The sequence below is a fragment of the Hyalella azteca genome, unplaced genomic scaffold, assembly GCF_000764305.2.
Source record: "Hyalella azteca isolate HAZT.00-mixed unplaced genomic scaffold, Hazt_2.0.2 contig7450, whole genome shotgun sequence".
In the NCBI taxonomy this organism is placed as follows: domain Eukaryota; kingdom Metazoa; phylum Arthropoda; class Malacostraca; order Amphipoda; family Hyalellidae; genus Hyalella; species Hyalella azteca.
Window position 1 is genome coordinate 15,545 of NW_025937575.1, and position 16,575 is coordinate 32,119.

At 39.5% G+C, this 16,575-nt stretch overlaps 1 protein-coding gene across 1 annotated transcript in view; it reads right to left on the reverse strand.

Annotated features, from left to right (window-relative positions):
* Window positions 1-433: 433 nt before the first annotated feature.
* Window positions 434-16,575, reverse strand: part of LOC108682588 (E3 ubiquitin-protein ligase RNF220) — a 45,972-nt gene continuing 29,830 nt past the window's right edge. The window contains exons 4-9 of the mRNA XM_018171781.2: window positions 8,301-8,533; window positions 4,896-5,072; window positions 4,558-4,765; window positions 2,234-2,457; window positions 1,362-1,436; window positions 434-682 (exon numbers count right to left, since the gene is read on the reverse strand). Of these exons, the coding sequence (XP_018027270.1) occupies window positions 611-682; window positions 1,362-1,436; window positions 2,234-2,457; window positions 4,558-4,765; window positions 4,896-5,072; window positions 8,301-8,533 (989 nt within the window). The 3' untranslated portion in view covers window positions 434-610. The remainder of the gene's footprint in view (window positions 683-1,361; window positions 1,437-2,233; window positions 2,458-4,557; window positions 4,766-4,895; window positions 5,073-8,300; window positions 8,534-16,575) is intronic.

Genomic DNA, 16,575 nt, shown 5'->3' on the forward strand with positions numbered 1-16,575 from the left:
TTTCAAATTACAAAATTTGATCGCCGATCGAACCAGATCCGGAATTAATTTTGATTTCAATTAGCCACATAAGTTTATACATTTTCAAAATTTTGTCCTGTGAACAATTCAGACTAAAAACGGCACATAACAGGATGCCCTCAGGTCCTGTTACTTGCTGTTCATTCCTCACTAAGTTCCTTCACGATCCTACAACACTTTCATCTCATTCTGTAACTTTCACCACTAACATATCCAACGTGCGATTTTCAATGATATTTTTTCATTTTTATGAGAATTTCATTTAATGAGTAGCCGCTCACGTATCGGGAAGGCCTGTTAACGGTCCACGGTTTTGCGGACTCGGTCATGACGGTACGTTAGCCGTTGCGCGTGCACGGCCCGTGCTAACGTGGGCACGGTCATAACGTTCCGGCTAACGGTCTGCCGTTCACGGCCCGTGCTGGCGTGGACACGGTTATAACGTTCCGGTTAACGGTCTACCGTTCACTGCCCGTGTTGGCGTGGGCACGGTCATGACGGTCTCGTTAACCGTTGCGCGTTCACGGCCCGTGCTGGCGTATGCACGGTCATGATCCCATTAACGGCCTACCGTTCACTGCTCGGGCCGTCACAAGTGTATGGGCCGGACGTCCTCGGCGGCCATGGTGCGGAAGCACTGCGGACACTCCGTCTTGACGCCCTGCAAAGATGTCAATGGTGCACGCCATTAATCTTAATGAATGTTAATTGTATGTTGATAATAATGTTGCACACATTAAACATTGCTTGTTCCAGTACAAGAATTTAAAAGCGAAGAAAGCCCCAAGCATATTCATCATATTTGCATCGTTCCGGTACTAGTTCCACCATAAACTCAAAAATTTATAGAAGAGAACTCGAAAACTTTGATAGAAGTATTCGAATACAAGTGTCAGTGAAGATGCTTAGAAATGAGTGGAATAATTTTAGGAACATATCTGAGATCAATCAATCAATACAATTCGTATTGACGAATTGTATGAGAACTTTTATAAGCGAGAATGACCCAAAATTATGATGTGCAATTACATGAAAAATTAGGCAATTATGTAGAAAGTACTGAAAAATGGGGTAACTATGTACAAAGGACTGAAAATTAAGCAATTGTGTACAAATGACTGAAAAATTAGGTAATTATGCACAAAAACTAAAAAATTAGGTAATTATGCGCTAAAAGTAAAAAGTTAGTCAATTATGAACAAAGGATAGAAAAATTAGGCAAATATGCACAAAGGACTGAAAAATAAGGTAATTATGCACAAAGGACTAAAAAATTCTGCAATTATAAACGGAAAGAAAAACAACATAATAACATGTAAAAAAGGATGAGTGACACTCACGAGGGTGGTGGACCAGCATCCCTCACACATCACATGCCAACACACCACCGACACCGCAGGCCGCTTGTATTCACTCTGCAAGAACAAAACCAATACACGAATTAGAGCGCTGTCCAGCATCGTGCAGGAGTTAACAAGCACTTCGATGTAATACGATGATCATTGAACAAGCATTTCGATGTAATTTTGATAATCAATGAACATTGAACAAGCATTTCGATGTAATTATGATGATCTTAATCTTATTTGGAGTGTATGTATTAGAAGCTGTATTTTATCCCATAAAATGCAGACGGTCAATAAAATCGAGAAATGATAAAATTTCGTTGCAGTGCAGAACAAAAAAATTTTATTTATTAATATTTAGATAGTTTTGTTTTGTGTGTGAATGTGTGTTTGAAGCCTGTCACCACAAACATATAGGGGCGCAAGGGGTGCGTATCCAGGATACTTATCGTGTCGGATATTACCACTGAATATTAACTTTTATTCTTAGCGATAGAATGTGAAAGAATTAGAGGAAATGATTGGATAAAAAAAATAAATTTGACTTTACCATTGGTGAATTTAAAATACGCAAAATAGTTTATCCAATATTTTTGAACAGGAGTAAAATTGGAGTCATATTTTCTATATAAAATATGGACTTGACGGTGCCTTTATTTAATTGAAATGCAGAAGATTGGTCGTTATTAACGGGTTCAGGTATTTTGGGAACGGCGAAATTGGGGTTCCAAAATGGCATGAATTATCAAGCCCGGGCAACACAAGGCTAACCTGCAAGTGTTCTACACTAAAAACCTAATAAAATCCTATTTTATATTTTATGCTGACCAAGTACTATTAGAATTCAAATCAATTTCATAACATACCCTGCAAACTAAGCAAGAGAAGCGCTGTTTGGTGTTGTTGTTTTCCACTTCGCTGTCATTGATCCTCTTATCTTTGATATCCTGCATTTCCTGCTCCAAATCCTCCACTCCACCTCCACCATCTCCACATGCTCCATTCACCCCGGTGTCGCTGGAGATGGATACAGGCGCGCGAGGATTTTGTTGTTGATCTTTGTCTGAAGAATCTGCGTCTCGTTGATTGGCTGTTGAAAACATCGTAGGAAATTCAATAAGTTTTATCGTGATTAAATTAGTGGCTGCAGTTCAAAAGAAGTGGACATGATAAACACTCAAAATAATGATTGGGACTTTATCCAAACGGCGATGCACCTTTTGCCCTTTAGTTGGTTATCCTATTGCCATTTTTTGTTATGGTTAAGAAAGTGTATCACTGTTTGTGAAATGTAACCCAATGCTTTTTCCATATTAAACATTGGGGAGTGTGTAGAAATAAAAAGAAGTGTGTAGGAATATAGAAAAGTGTGAAAAATNATGTAACCCAATGCTTTTTCCATATTAAACATTGGGGAGTGTGTAGAAATAAAAAGAAGTGTGTAGGAATATAGAAAAGTGTGAAAAATGTAGGGAAGTGTGTATTATATTATAGGGAAGTGTGTAGGAATATAGGGATGTGTGTAGGAATATAGAGAGGTGTGTAGGAATATAGGAAACTGTGTAGGAATGTAGGGAAGTTTGTTGTAATATAGGAAAGTGTGTAGGAATATAAGGAATTGTGTAGTGAATAATGAGCAGCAAAACATGCAATACCTTCCAGACATTTTGATAAAATTTTGCTCATGTCAAACCGACACTTACAATCCTTTACATCAATGAAGTAAAACAGCCAAATAGGTTGAAAATTAATATTTTTCTAAACGTATTTTAATAAATATTTGAACACATTGAAACCGTTTATCCAGCCTCAGGGTGCTCGGTATGCGTGTAGCGGAGCGCGCGTTGTAGGCATGTCTAAAGTGCCGCTTTAATTTCACCACAAACACATGCAATGCCATCAGGGGGGGGAGGCCCTCTAATGGGGAGGAAAGGCCCTCTAATGGGGGNTCCCGTCTACCGTCTCCCGTTTATCCTCTCCTATTTACCCGTTCCCGTCTACCCTCTCCCGTCTACCCTCTCTTTCTGCCCTCTCCCGTTTATATACATTTTTCTTTTTTATACAGATCAGTAATCTTAATTGCCTCTGTATTTCCAAGCATACAAGAGGCATTGATAAATCTGATAAATCATGAATTATTTTTCTCGTTATTTCCTCTTGTCGGTATCCCTGATACATACACCCGCACATTTACGGTTGCACCATCTCAATACATCACAATTCGTCATTAAAATATAATGATCGATTTATGATATCAAATTGTTTAGCCATATTTCCAATTTCTCATATCTCTGAGACGCGACTGATCTCAACGTTAACTCGCCAGTTTACATTCCGGTTTTTCCGCTTCTGACGAAAGTAACAATTGTGTCGTAAATGCGGTGCGATTTCTTCTAAAGATGCAAGTGAAATTATCATTCGGCGCTCTTCCATCAAGCTCACAATTTCCAGGAAAAAACTCGCGCTTGAACAATTTTTTTTAATATTTCAGGCCAATCAAAGTATTCATTTGTGGTCACATGCACGTGCATATTTCCTCACTCGTGGGCGTTACGTGGCGCGAAGTTAGTGGTTTTGCAATATCTCACGGCGCTTGCGATGGACACTTGAATGAAAAAAATGTCCATCACTTAAATGAAAGACGTTTAGAAATCTCAGGCCTTGAGAACGTCGGGGAACTTGTTACCATAAATCATCTCAAATTTCGTCCAATTTCAAAAGACAAGGACTGCTGGTAGTGCAGTGAACCCTCATTTCTCTCACATGAGTAAAATTAAAAGCAGAATTTTTCAACTATAATGCATTTGGTCGCTGCACGCAATATCGACATTTCCTACAATCAGCATCTCGTTTCGTTCATCAGCAAGATCTTTTCATGAGGCGGAACTTTACTGCTAATAATGATCAATAAATTTATTTGCATTATTCCTTCTGGCGCTCCTGAGGTCAATTCGTAGACTTGTCCTCAATGACTTTAATATGAACAAATTTGAAGAGCAACTGTCGGTGCGCAGAGAGCAGTTTCGTTATTTTTTTCCGTAAAAGCCATTACTCTTCTTAATTTTTCCCGCTATTTTAGTGATCCGTAAAAACCTCGTAACTCTTTTCGGTAAGCAGGTGCTTTAGGCTCAGCGAGTAGCCGGCCACTCGATCATTGGTCACAAGTACGTCACTCTTACGAGCCACTCACCGGAGGGGGGGCGCGGCGCCCCTCGCAGCGGCCGTCCTCCCGGCCATTGGTAGTCGTCCATTGGTCCATCGCCCTCCACATCGACCACCTCGTCCTCAGAGGCCCCCGGTCCCCCACAACGAGGGGGGAGCGACAGCCCCCCGTCACTTCTGCTCACGCTGGGCGCGAGGTACAAGCCTGAGGAGAGGGGCGGCAGCTGCGGCAGCGCCTGACACCACAACAACCGATGCTTCCATCAGTAATATTATATATACTTCAAGGAAAATGATATACACATGTAATACATTCGTAAATTATGTCAAAAACTACAGAAAAGATTAGGGTGAATATTTACAAACAAGGTCTGGCAAAAGTAAAANAGACAGCCGCAGACACTGCTCCATGTGTTGGTTGAAGTCCTCAGGAGCGATGCTGCGCTCACTGCACACAGGACACGCGAGGTCCTCTACGCGGCCCGGCCGCTTGCGCTTCGTGCGCATCCTGTTCAGGCGGTTGCTGCGCACGCGTTCGTACGTCTGCCACAAGTGCAAGATACGTCACTTTAGTTAAAGTTTATTTATCACTAGCATATTATTTACACTAAAGATCAAAAATGAATGCAGTCTCTGTGTACACGCTTGGACATCTGCCGCAAATGCAACATACGTCACTTTAGTTTAAGTTTATTTATCACTAGCATATTATTTACACTAAATATCAAGAATGAATGCAGTTTTTATGTACACGTTTGGAAGTCTGCCGCAACTGCACAATGCGACACGATTAGTGAATGCTAATTTTTAATCTTAAGGTGATTATTTTACTATAAACTGCCGATGTAATTGCAGTTTATATGTATGAGCTAGCACGTCTGTCACCAATGAATAATATACAGCACGTAAGTCAATTTTTTTACTGTTACTAGCATATTGTTCGAAATAATTTGCCGGACCAAATGGAATTTTTATGCAGGCGCTCGCACGTCTGCTAACAATGCAAATGCCGTACGTCAGTTTACGGTATTCCGGATAACGAGTTCTATAATTGCAGGGATTATTGATTTTGGGCAACGCCGATCTAACCTGATAGTTTAATGCATTAAAAATTTGTAAATACTTGCCAGGGCATCACTGAGCCTCTTCAATTATCACAATGAAACTAATGGATATTCAATAGATTTCGTGACAATTCTTGAAACTCTGTAATGGCATGTCGCAATCAAGGTAGTTACTGCTCGTATATACGATTATATATATTAAACAAATTCGTTCGACAGGTTTGTTTTTGGCAATATATGATGCTTATTGTTCATTATAGGTGGAACTGCTGTAATTATAGAGCAGGATTTCAATTCCTGTCAGTGGCAATTTCATAAAATAATGAACAAATTTTTACGATGGTCCATTTTATAGAAGGAATATCCCCCTTTTATACTTATGGGAATAGAAGCGGTAATTTAGAAATAATCGAACATGTTGATAAGTTATTTATAAATTGTCAAGGTATTCTCCTAACATTTTACTGCCGTTTAAAAAATAAAAGTTTCTATTTGTATTTATTTTGCTTATCCATCAGCGAAACCGTTCCTAATACCTTATACGATGGGTAGTGGGGAGACTTGTTGTAAAAAGTTTGTTGAAATCAATGGAGTTCTCCAAAAGAAAATTAAATATAAGTGACGTTTTTTAGCAGTTATAGATCTTTCATTTTTTTGCGTCACCTCAAACGTAAAAACAAAACTAAAGTAAATTTATTGTTATTTTCATTATCGCTTCAACTTGTGCATCATTTAGAGCAGATCCCTTGAAGCCTTGTTTTAGTAATTTAGTCATTCAATAAATAGGCTCAGCCTCGCTCTGTAATTTATTAGCAACTCTAAATCAATTGGTCGGCGTCACGTTATTTACATTAACCCAGGGCTAAAAAATTTTATACTAAGGATCATTCACTAAACAAGAACTGGATAAAACAAGACAAGTCAGTGTAGTTAATACTATTAGTACGAGTCCCAATGACTGCAGTTCATATACACTTTGCTGGTGGGTAATCGTACTCATTGGTTTAGGATTACTATCATTTGCAGTAAGCCAGTTGTAACGATGCGGTCACTTATATGCTACTAATATATTATCTAAATTCAAGACTTGTTTCGCGTTATTTGAATGAAGTGATGTTGCAAGACGCCTGCCTAAACAACGGAAGAAGTAGAATTTTTTATTAGATTGACTGCATCAGACCGTTTCGGCTGCCCTAGACTCAAGCTCTTACAAAACCAAAATAACGAAACATTTGCGTAAGTATCCCCTAGTTATTAACGACTGATCGATTTTTGTATAGCCAGTTCAGAGCTGTACATCAATATTGTACGCGTCAGTGTAAGCTGCATTGCTTGTTAAGGAGGCGACCACAGATGTGATCAGCACAACACGGCGCGTATGGGAGCAGGTGCAGTTTATGGTCGTGTGAGGGGAGTAGCATCGCCCTCATATGAGGGATATTATTAGCCCTCATATGAGGACTAATAGGACGACAATCTTAGCCCCATGAGTGGTGCTCACTACCGCCGTCATAATGCATCTCATATACTTGAGCTAAACGCGGTATTTTATAGTCGATTTCAAAGCGTAAGCATAATTTGACAACGTATAATTTCGCATCTACGAGCATTACGTACGTGGGACTTGGCTATTGTTCTTAATGAGGCGCTTCAATTTTTAACTGTGTCTAAATTGAAGAATTATATCACACAAAGATTGATAACCCAGTTAATCTGCTTTTAATTTTCACTTATGTGGATAATAAAGACTTTTCATGTCAATAATCTATTTTTGTATATAATTATCAGTAATTAAGGTTTCGAATGGGACAGCTCAGCGGTCCATGCCGATGCCTTCACGACGATTGCTGATTTGTAATCTGATACCTCGTGGAACTATTCGATGAAGCTGCACCGATTATCCAATTACGATTTACCAAACATGATTTTCCAAAGTCGGATTTTATGAGAAGAGAAACTGTTACAAAATCCCCATCGACGAATATTTTTTTCACACAAATTACTGATAAAAAGCATAAATTCATTGCATTGGATTTTTAGGGAAAAAATTGGCATTGGATTTTCTGGTAAAATAATAATTTTCTGCAGGCTTGTTTAAAAAAAATCAATACATGGAAAATTTTACACGAAAAAAATACCTACAAAATAAAATTCCATCACGCCATTAGCTAGTTTTTAAGCCCTTTATTTGATTGCGCTATTATATTTTCAATAATATATATTTATTATATTCCATAGTAGGTCCTAAACCTTTTCGATTACAGTTGTATGGTAAAGAAATTATTCAGGTGTCTCAATCTTCTAAGTTAGCATTGCATTCCAAAACTTCCTGGGTAATATTGAGATCACATTAAATATGGACTCCCACAGTCAATATTCAATGCTACTCCTTAGTCCTAACCCTACTCCTACAGTACCTCACATTGGCCCCAAAATTTAATGTTAAGAAAACGATAGAAAATGCCTTTAATTTCCTGACAGTAAATGTTCACATCATAAGTAATAATGTCACTAATGCATTATTATGTCACTATAAATATAATACATTAATTAATAATGCTTGAATCGCAGATTAAATAGTCATTTAAAAGCAAATAAAACTCCACAAAAATTCGGCATAATTCATCAAAAATTCAGCACGCTTTCAATATTGGTATGCTGAATTTTTGTGGAGTTTTCTTCGCTTTTAAATTTCTAGTATACTCACATCATATCCGGGGTCCCTGGCCCTGTGATTGGTCACGGGACTCATGGGCCCATGCATGATGTTGGGCCCGGAGTTGGGGGAGCTGCGGGGCACAGACCCGGGGCCTGCACTGCGCTCTGACAACAGCTGGCCCAGCTTCTCGAGCTCGAGGCCCAAGTGGGCCTCAAACTCTGAGGCCCGGATTGGTGTGCTGCATACGGGGCACCAGCTCTCGCCGGGCCTGAGCTTACGGCCTGCACACAACAAAATTTACACACATAAATTTTTTAAATTCATACTATATTATTTTTATCACCTTGGTTTGTATAATATTTTTTACTATTTGCATTAAATAATAATGTTTATTATTATTTTTCATAATAATAGTATTATACACATATATATATATATATTTATTAGTATAGTTAGGCAGAAGTTCTTCATTTATACAGGTTTGATTGAAGACCAGAGCGTACTTTTTATTAACAATTTTCTTATTGTTTTTTTCGATGAGCCGAACGAAATTTTTTGCAGGTGCTTGGAAATCTGTTCGGTTTTGACGTGCTCTGATATTCGAAATTTCTTTGTCAATCGTTTTGCTTGCATAGCCGTTGTTGACAAGAATTTGTTTGCAGGTTCGGAGTTCAGTTTTTAAGTCACGAGCAGAGGTACAGGTCTTGAACGCTCGATGTATGAAGGCGCGTATAGTGCTGATTTTGTAGCGCTGATTCGCTTTCTTGGTTCAGGACCTTTCCGACGTCTGTAGGTTTTCGATAAACTTTAGTGACGAACGAATTATTATCGTCTTGCACCAGTATGTCCAGAAAAGGCAACGTGTGATTTTGTCCGAATTCGTAAGTGAATGTCAAAGCGGAATTGCGTTCTAAAGCCGCGCTCAGCTCCATCATGTGAACTTCGTCTCGAACGATGACGAAGATGTCGTCGACATATCGACAGTAAAGGTCAGGTTTAATTTGTGCATCCAACAATACACGGTTTTCGAGTTCGCACCTGCAAGAAATTTCGTTCGGCTCATCGAAAAAAACAATAAGAAAATTGTTAATAAAAAGTACGCTCTGGTCTTCAATCAAACCTGTATATATATTTATATTTCAACACGGGTGGTTATATATATATATTTATATATACATATGTCTGTCAATAGCGCGACGTTTTTGATGGCATTCCGCGACGTAAGGTAATTGTGCGAAAAATTCGCGTGGCACAATTACCGCACAATTATATTTTCGGTAATTAGTTTATAGTCAATTGTGCGGCATGCTTTTTAACGCCAAACTCGTTAGGCTTGGGTTAGTGGTGTAAAAAGTGTTAGGTTAGCGTTAGGGTTAGTGGTTTGAAATGGGTTAGGTTAGGGTTAGGACGTAGCTCTTTCTGGGGTTATGTCAAGCCAGTAATATTTCTTTTTAATTTAGAGGGCATTAAAATGTCAACGAATCCTAGTCACGTTGTTGCAAATTATTACTAGTGTATATAAATAATATTATATATATATATATATATTATTAATCCATATTAAATAAATTTAAAATAACAATATATTTATATTATATTTTATTTGTTATATTTATACATACTGGTTTATACACGTTCGATTGATGACCAGAGAATGCATTAGATTTAAAATTTCAGGGAGTCAAACAATTTTTTGGATGACGTTGATATATCAGAAGGCATGTGTCACTGTGTCAGAAAGTAATTTTAATGCATAACGACGTCTCCACAACAACATAAAAATTTCTCGATTTCATATCAAGGTTATTATTATACACAATATAAGAAAGAACATTACTGCTATGCATGGCGTCAAGGTACAGTACACCAAAAGTTTATCTAGACGAAAATTGTCTGTATTAGAAAAAGTTTCTTCGAGGATCTGTGTGCGGAAAACTTCCAAAGGAACGGAGAAAAATATTATTTGCTTGGGATATGGTTATTATTTCGATGAATAACTGAGTTCAAAATATTATTCTTGACAGTTTGGGCAGCACAGCGAAATGCCGTAGCTTTCATCTCATTAGGCATATGAAATATGAATCATGAATCATGATGATCATTCATGATCATTCATATGATCATGAATCATGATTCATAACATGAATCACTGAAGAAACGATAAATTTAAAATGGTTGATGAAGCCCGTTAATGCAAGCAATAATCGAATTTGGATATAAAGTTATTCTTGGTGTCATCAACATTATTTTCAGCTTTTGGCGATACCACCTCTGAGAATTCAAACATGATTGCATGAAAATTCAAGATGAGAGGCAAAACCCTGATAGCTTTTTACAATATTTCCAGCTGTTACGATAGGAAGATCTCTCCGGAATTTAAAGCCTGAAATGCTACTCAACTTATAAGCAGAGAGCAAAGTAAGATAAAAGAAAAGATCGAGGAGGTGGAGCGTTTGCTCTGAGCTACCATTTGCAGAGTAAATATCTGTCGCTCCCCGCGGTGCATCAGCCCAGTCGCCCCCGCCAGATACCAACGCAAGGGGGCGGCTCCCCCTTAGTTCTATCGATTTCAAGCGGGGGGAGGAGTAGAGGATTTAGCTTCTATTCCCCATTACGCCGTCCAAACGGGAGCAAGGCAGGGGGATGAATTTTTACGTTTGTGCAAAAATGTGGCAGTCAGGGGGGGAAATTTGAAGCTGGAACTTTAGTAGCGAGGGTAGGAGTACAAAGCTGAGTGAAATGTGGAGTAATAGCTCGATGTGAGGGGAGGAGTGACTGCTCGATGTGAGAGAAGAGAGGAGTGACTGCTCGATGTGAGGGGAGAGAGAGGAGTGACTGCTCGATGTGAGGGAAGAGAGGAGTGACTGCTCGATGTGAGGCGAGAGAGGAGTGACTGCTCGATGTGAGGGGAGGATTGACTGCTCGATGTGAGGGGAGAGAGGAGTGACTGCTCGATGTGAGGGGAGGAGTGACTGCTCGAAGTGAGGGGAGGAGTGACAGCTCGATGTGAGGGGAGAGAGAAGTGACTGCTCGATGTGAGGGGAGAGAGGAGTGACTGCTCGATGTGAGGGGAGAGAGGAGTGACTGTGCTCGATGTGAGGGGAGGAGTGACTGATCGATGTGAGGGGAGAGAAGAGTGACTGCTCGATGTGAGGGGAGAGAGGAGTGACTGTTTGATGTGAGGGGAGAGAGGAGTGATTGTTTGATGTGAGGGGAGAGAGGAGTGGCNGAGACGAGGCAGAGACGAGGCTGAGACGAGGCTGAGACGAGGCAGAGACGAGGCAGAGACGAGGCGGAGACGAGGCTGAGACGAGGCGGAGACGAGGCTGAGACGAGGCAGAGACGAGGCTGAGACGAGGCTGAGACGAGGCAGAGACGAGGCTGAGACGGAGGCAGAGACGAGACTGCGTCCACGGGAAGTTTTATCACATTGATACCCAGTCCCAAAAATTCTAGGAATGTTTTTATTATTTTAATATAACAAAAACCTCCAGCTCGGAATGAGCAAGTGATTGATTTCATAATTTTGCTGACGCTGAGATGATTTTGTAGACCAAACATTCCAAATTTCACTGGCGATAGAACTAAAGATTGCACCAAGTTATAACTTCGAAATGCGAGTTATATGAACAAAATTTTCATATTTTTATGGCTGTAACATTTCTCTATTCAGAGCTCCACGTTGGTCCAACATGACATTTGTTTACGTGAAATTTTCTCTGACTTTTTTACATAACTTTGATATGCTTAATGCACTATTGCACAGGTCACAGCAAGCCATGAAATATCTAAGATAATCCAACAAAATCGCCTGATTTCATAATTTAATAACTCACTTTCATCACAAAATCTGTTGACTTGAAGCGCTTCCGTCATGACCGTAAACTCCTACTGCTCTTCACAAGATCTTAAACAGAACTGGCAAGCTTGGAGTTTTTCGCTATTTTGTGTACATCTCAGAGCTGCACAGGTAGAATTTCTGGTCACACTTCGTGCTCACGGGACTGCCTCATAAAAAACACCTCTTGTAAAACTGTACCGCAATGCAGCCTGAGCGGTATGACGGAAACCTGGTCAGCACAAGAAGACTTAAAAATCGAGTCCAAAATTAAATATCATTCGGGCGAATGTGGAAGGCAATAATGAAGTTATTTCGAAAACATAAAAAAAAACTAAAAAAGTCACTGAACTTTAATGAAAACTACGATTAGGAGAAATGGACAATATTGCATGGTGTCCAACCTACAACGAAATTTACATATACATCTCGCTCCACTCAGCTTTCTTATAGTCAATTCCACCTCTCACCCACTCCCATCCACCTCAAATCCCACTCACAAATTCTCACTCGACTTATTTCTCCCTCCCCCCCACATCACCCCACAGACAAAGCACCACACACACCCCAACACCCCGCGTAAGGCGTCCCTGTAATCCCATTGGAAAGACAAACACGGGGTGTTAGCAGGGGCCTGTGTCGCAGCTTTGTGCCGGACTCCCAAACACTGCGGGGCAAACACCGTCGAGCTGTAACAACCAATTAGCACCTAGCGCTTCGGGCTTAGCGCGTCCAGCGCATCTTGCGCTGGACGCTGACCTTCGTGCGCTAGTTCAGCGTACAGCTGCTCTATGCACTGGACTGTACAGCGCTAGTTCAGCACACAGCTGCTCTATGCACTGGACTGTAAAGCGCTAGTTCAGCGCACAGCTGCTCTATGCACTGGACTGTACAGCGCTAGTTCAGCGCACAGCTTCTCTATGCACTGGACTGTACAGCGCTAGTTCAGCGCACAGCTGCTCTATGCACTGGACTGTAAAGCGCTTGTTCAGCACACAGCTGCTCTATGCACTGGACTGTAAAGCGCTAGTTCAGCACACAGCTGCTCTATGTACTGGACTGTACAGCGCTAGTTCAGCACACAGCTTCTCTATGCACTGGACTGTACAGCGCTAGTTCAGCGCACAGCTGCTCTAGGCACTGGACTGCACAGCGCTAGTTCAGCGCACAGCTGACTGAAACGTAATGTATAAATTATGAAAAACTGATAGTTTATGAATTTTTGTGTAAATGATTAAAAATTGTGCAATTGCACAGCAGTGTCAAAATTTGCTGGATGACTCGTATAACGATTTCTGGTGTAACATTTTTCCCTTAAAAACTCTCCGTATAGAAGGATCGCGTAAGAACTCGCGTAACTTCTCAGTCGTCATTGTTGATGTTAGAAAGAGCCATTCTCGCCCTCAAACACACTCGTATTTATTACAGTTAATGAACCATCTTCCATTAGGAAGCACTGAATGAACCTATAGTTGATCTGCACATTTTTCATCAGCTTGTAACGCAACAAATGGGCTTTGATTTCGTAAATAGAACTCTTCACCTGCTGTCTTACATGACGAAAGCATATATATAGTGAAAGTTCACTTTTATATTCACTAAACGTATTTAGTGGTGCGCGGGAATAATCATAAATTTATTCCAAGAAAACTTGAAATTTCACATCCTTTCTTTGAACATCAAACGTTCCTGTTTGATGTTCGTTCCTAGTCATTAGAGCACATTAAGTAATAAGTGTAAAGAGATAACATGCATACATATAGTGACATAGAACATTTTTTGCTGCCCTTCATCAAGTTAATTTTTGAGTTCTATAAGTAGACTAGTAAGTACCTTGGATACCAGCATTATCATACATAAGAAATTGATTAAAATATTCAGTAGCTGATCGAGGAAATTAAAAATGAACCGATTCTAAGAGTCTCTGGTTTGCCACTATGATAATCATCACTTAGTGATGATTCATACAAGCGTAGGTATAGTAAATACGGTACCAACGTAAAACGCTTTCGTAGACAATAGATTTATTTTCGCTCGCCTTTATTTAAAGTTAAAAAATTATAAGTAGTAACTCCAAGTTAAAAACCAGCTGCAGCATTTTTTAATACTATAAAATTTTATTCCGCAATATGATATCGTTTTTGGCCATTACACAAAGTGGTACACCCGCAGCTAAAAAGGGACGTTTATTAGTTAGAATCATTATTACTATTAAATTATCTATGCAAATCATGAAATTGAAGGCGGTTACTTTCGGCCTTTAACCATGATTTTTTCGAACTAATTTTTGGATTGTATATGTTTGATTCATCTCTATAAAATTGAAATTTGATTATCGAGTTTAAACAAAATGTTAAATGACAATAAATATTCATAAATTTTGACCGAATAACAAAATTATTTATTCTGCCTTGCATATTTACATTGAACTTGTATTAGGTATATATGGGATATGGATGAATATCAGGATATTTACATTTAATGTGGGTTTTAATTAAAATATATTTCAAACTAAACAAATTTGCGACTCGTCAGTAATATGTGGTTTTAATTTGATTGAATAAATTTGCTTATCACACAATGTAACTTAAAAAAATTTCAATCAAATAAGAACGGACGCGCACTCGCTGCCTGATATTTACAAATGGATATAAATGCTACAAACACATTAATCTAATTTATTAAAACTAGTGTATTGGTATTATTTGAATACTACTAGCATAATAACTTCAACAATACTGTTTCAATACTCGTTAAATACCAATGAAACCAATGTCATCCGTCGTTGCAGTTCAGCTGTGTATCATTAACAATAAACACTCAAACTCTAAATTATAATCAACAATAAATACTCAAACTCTAAATAGAAAACAAGAAACAATATACAACCCTGAAAAGAATAAGTCAAGAAAATCAAAAGCGTTGCCGCTTGAAGCTAAACGGAAGTGCCTCACAGAGGCTGGCCTCGTAGGCTATTGAGGCTCGCTGAGTTGAGCCTATTTAGGGTATATACCTGCCAATAGGGAAGTGATTGACACCCCTATTTAGGGCGGCCTGAGCTTTTGTTACTGCACGATTTGCTGGGCAATCGAGTAGAAGAATTACTCAAGTGCAGACACGCCGTCAGCAATGGTCGCGCACGGCAGATTATAAATGGACCGACTCGTCGGTCCGCTGGGCCGGGTTCGCACCCATGGACGGACTCGTTGGTCCGGAGGTCCGAGTTGACACTTATGAACGGATTCGTCTGTCCAGCGGGCCGGGTTCACACCCATGGACGGACTCGTCGGTCCGCAGGCATGCACGAGTTCAGATCCAGGAACGGACTCGTCGGTCCACCGGCACCGGTCCGAGTGCACGCCCATGGATGGACTCGTCGGTCCGGCGGTCCGAATTGACATCCATGGACGGACTCGTCGGTCCACCGGTCCGAGTTCACACCCAGCGTGCGGCGCAGCCCCTATATACGTTAGCTTATTCTCGCATTCGTTACAAGTTTTGCTAAACCACCTCGTATTTTATTTGCAGTTAAGCAATCTGCCATCATATTTTGGTCTGAAATTAAACTCAATTTTTTTCCAATCAATAAACTCAATTTTTCTCCAATCGTTTTGAATTAATTGATTCTAATTTTCTTGTGTAATTTATTAAATATTTCTGCATTACGATCCATTTACCGGGACCAAAGTCGTCCAGAAAAACCTTCCCTTTTGTCATGGATATTATGATCTCGCACAAAGTTCACGAAATTTTGTTTTTGATAAATATCTATATAAATTATAATCTATATATAAGCCTGCAAGACTTGAATGTGTGGCGCAGAGAACACGGCCTCTGGCTGCTGCAGACCTTGTACAGACCGAGCGAGAGTTCGGTCTGACTACGGCCATTGAAGTGCCTGAGTTCGTCAAGAGTTGTCTTTTGTTATCGTCGCCATCACACGTCTCTAAATGACCAACACTTCGTTAATCCCACACCGGCTGGCAGCTCAGTTCAGTACAACCACTTCAATGGTAATGCAACTGCTAGAATTTTATGATTCCATACAATTTGAAAGGATAATTTATTTTCAGTGAACGATGAAGGTTCTTACCGGCTGCGTGGATAATTTCGGGTATTATCTTTGTTAATGCCGCAAAAAGATTGATTTGAGAATGAATAATTTAAGTAGGGTACATATCTCGAGTAAATGCATTGCATTTGTCGTATGAATACGACCATAGGTATAATCTACACGTAAAACAGGGTTATTCTAAATGATGTACCTAACTTAACAAATTCGTATTCATGACTCACACAGATACTCGTATAAATACTCGGATATTCGTATAAATACGAATTTATTAAATTGAGTCCATCATTTAGAAAATACAACTCTGCACAATCATATACATGTTCGCCCGAAAGATTAAACAGTAACAAATGAAGTGTAAGAAATTTGTCCACAAAGGATTAAAATAAACATTACAAAGATTCGTTTGCGCT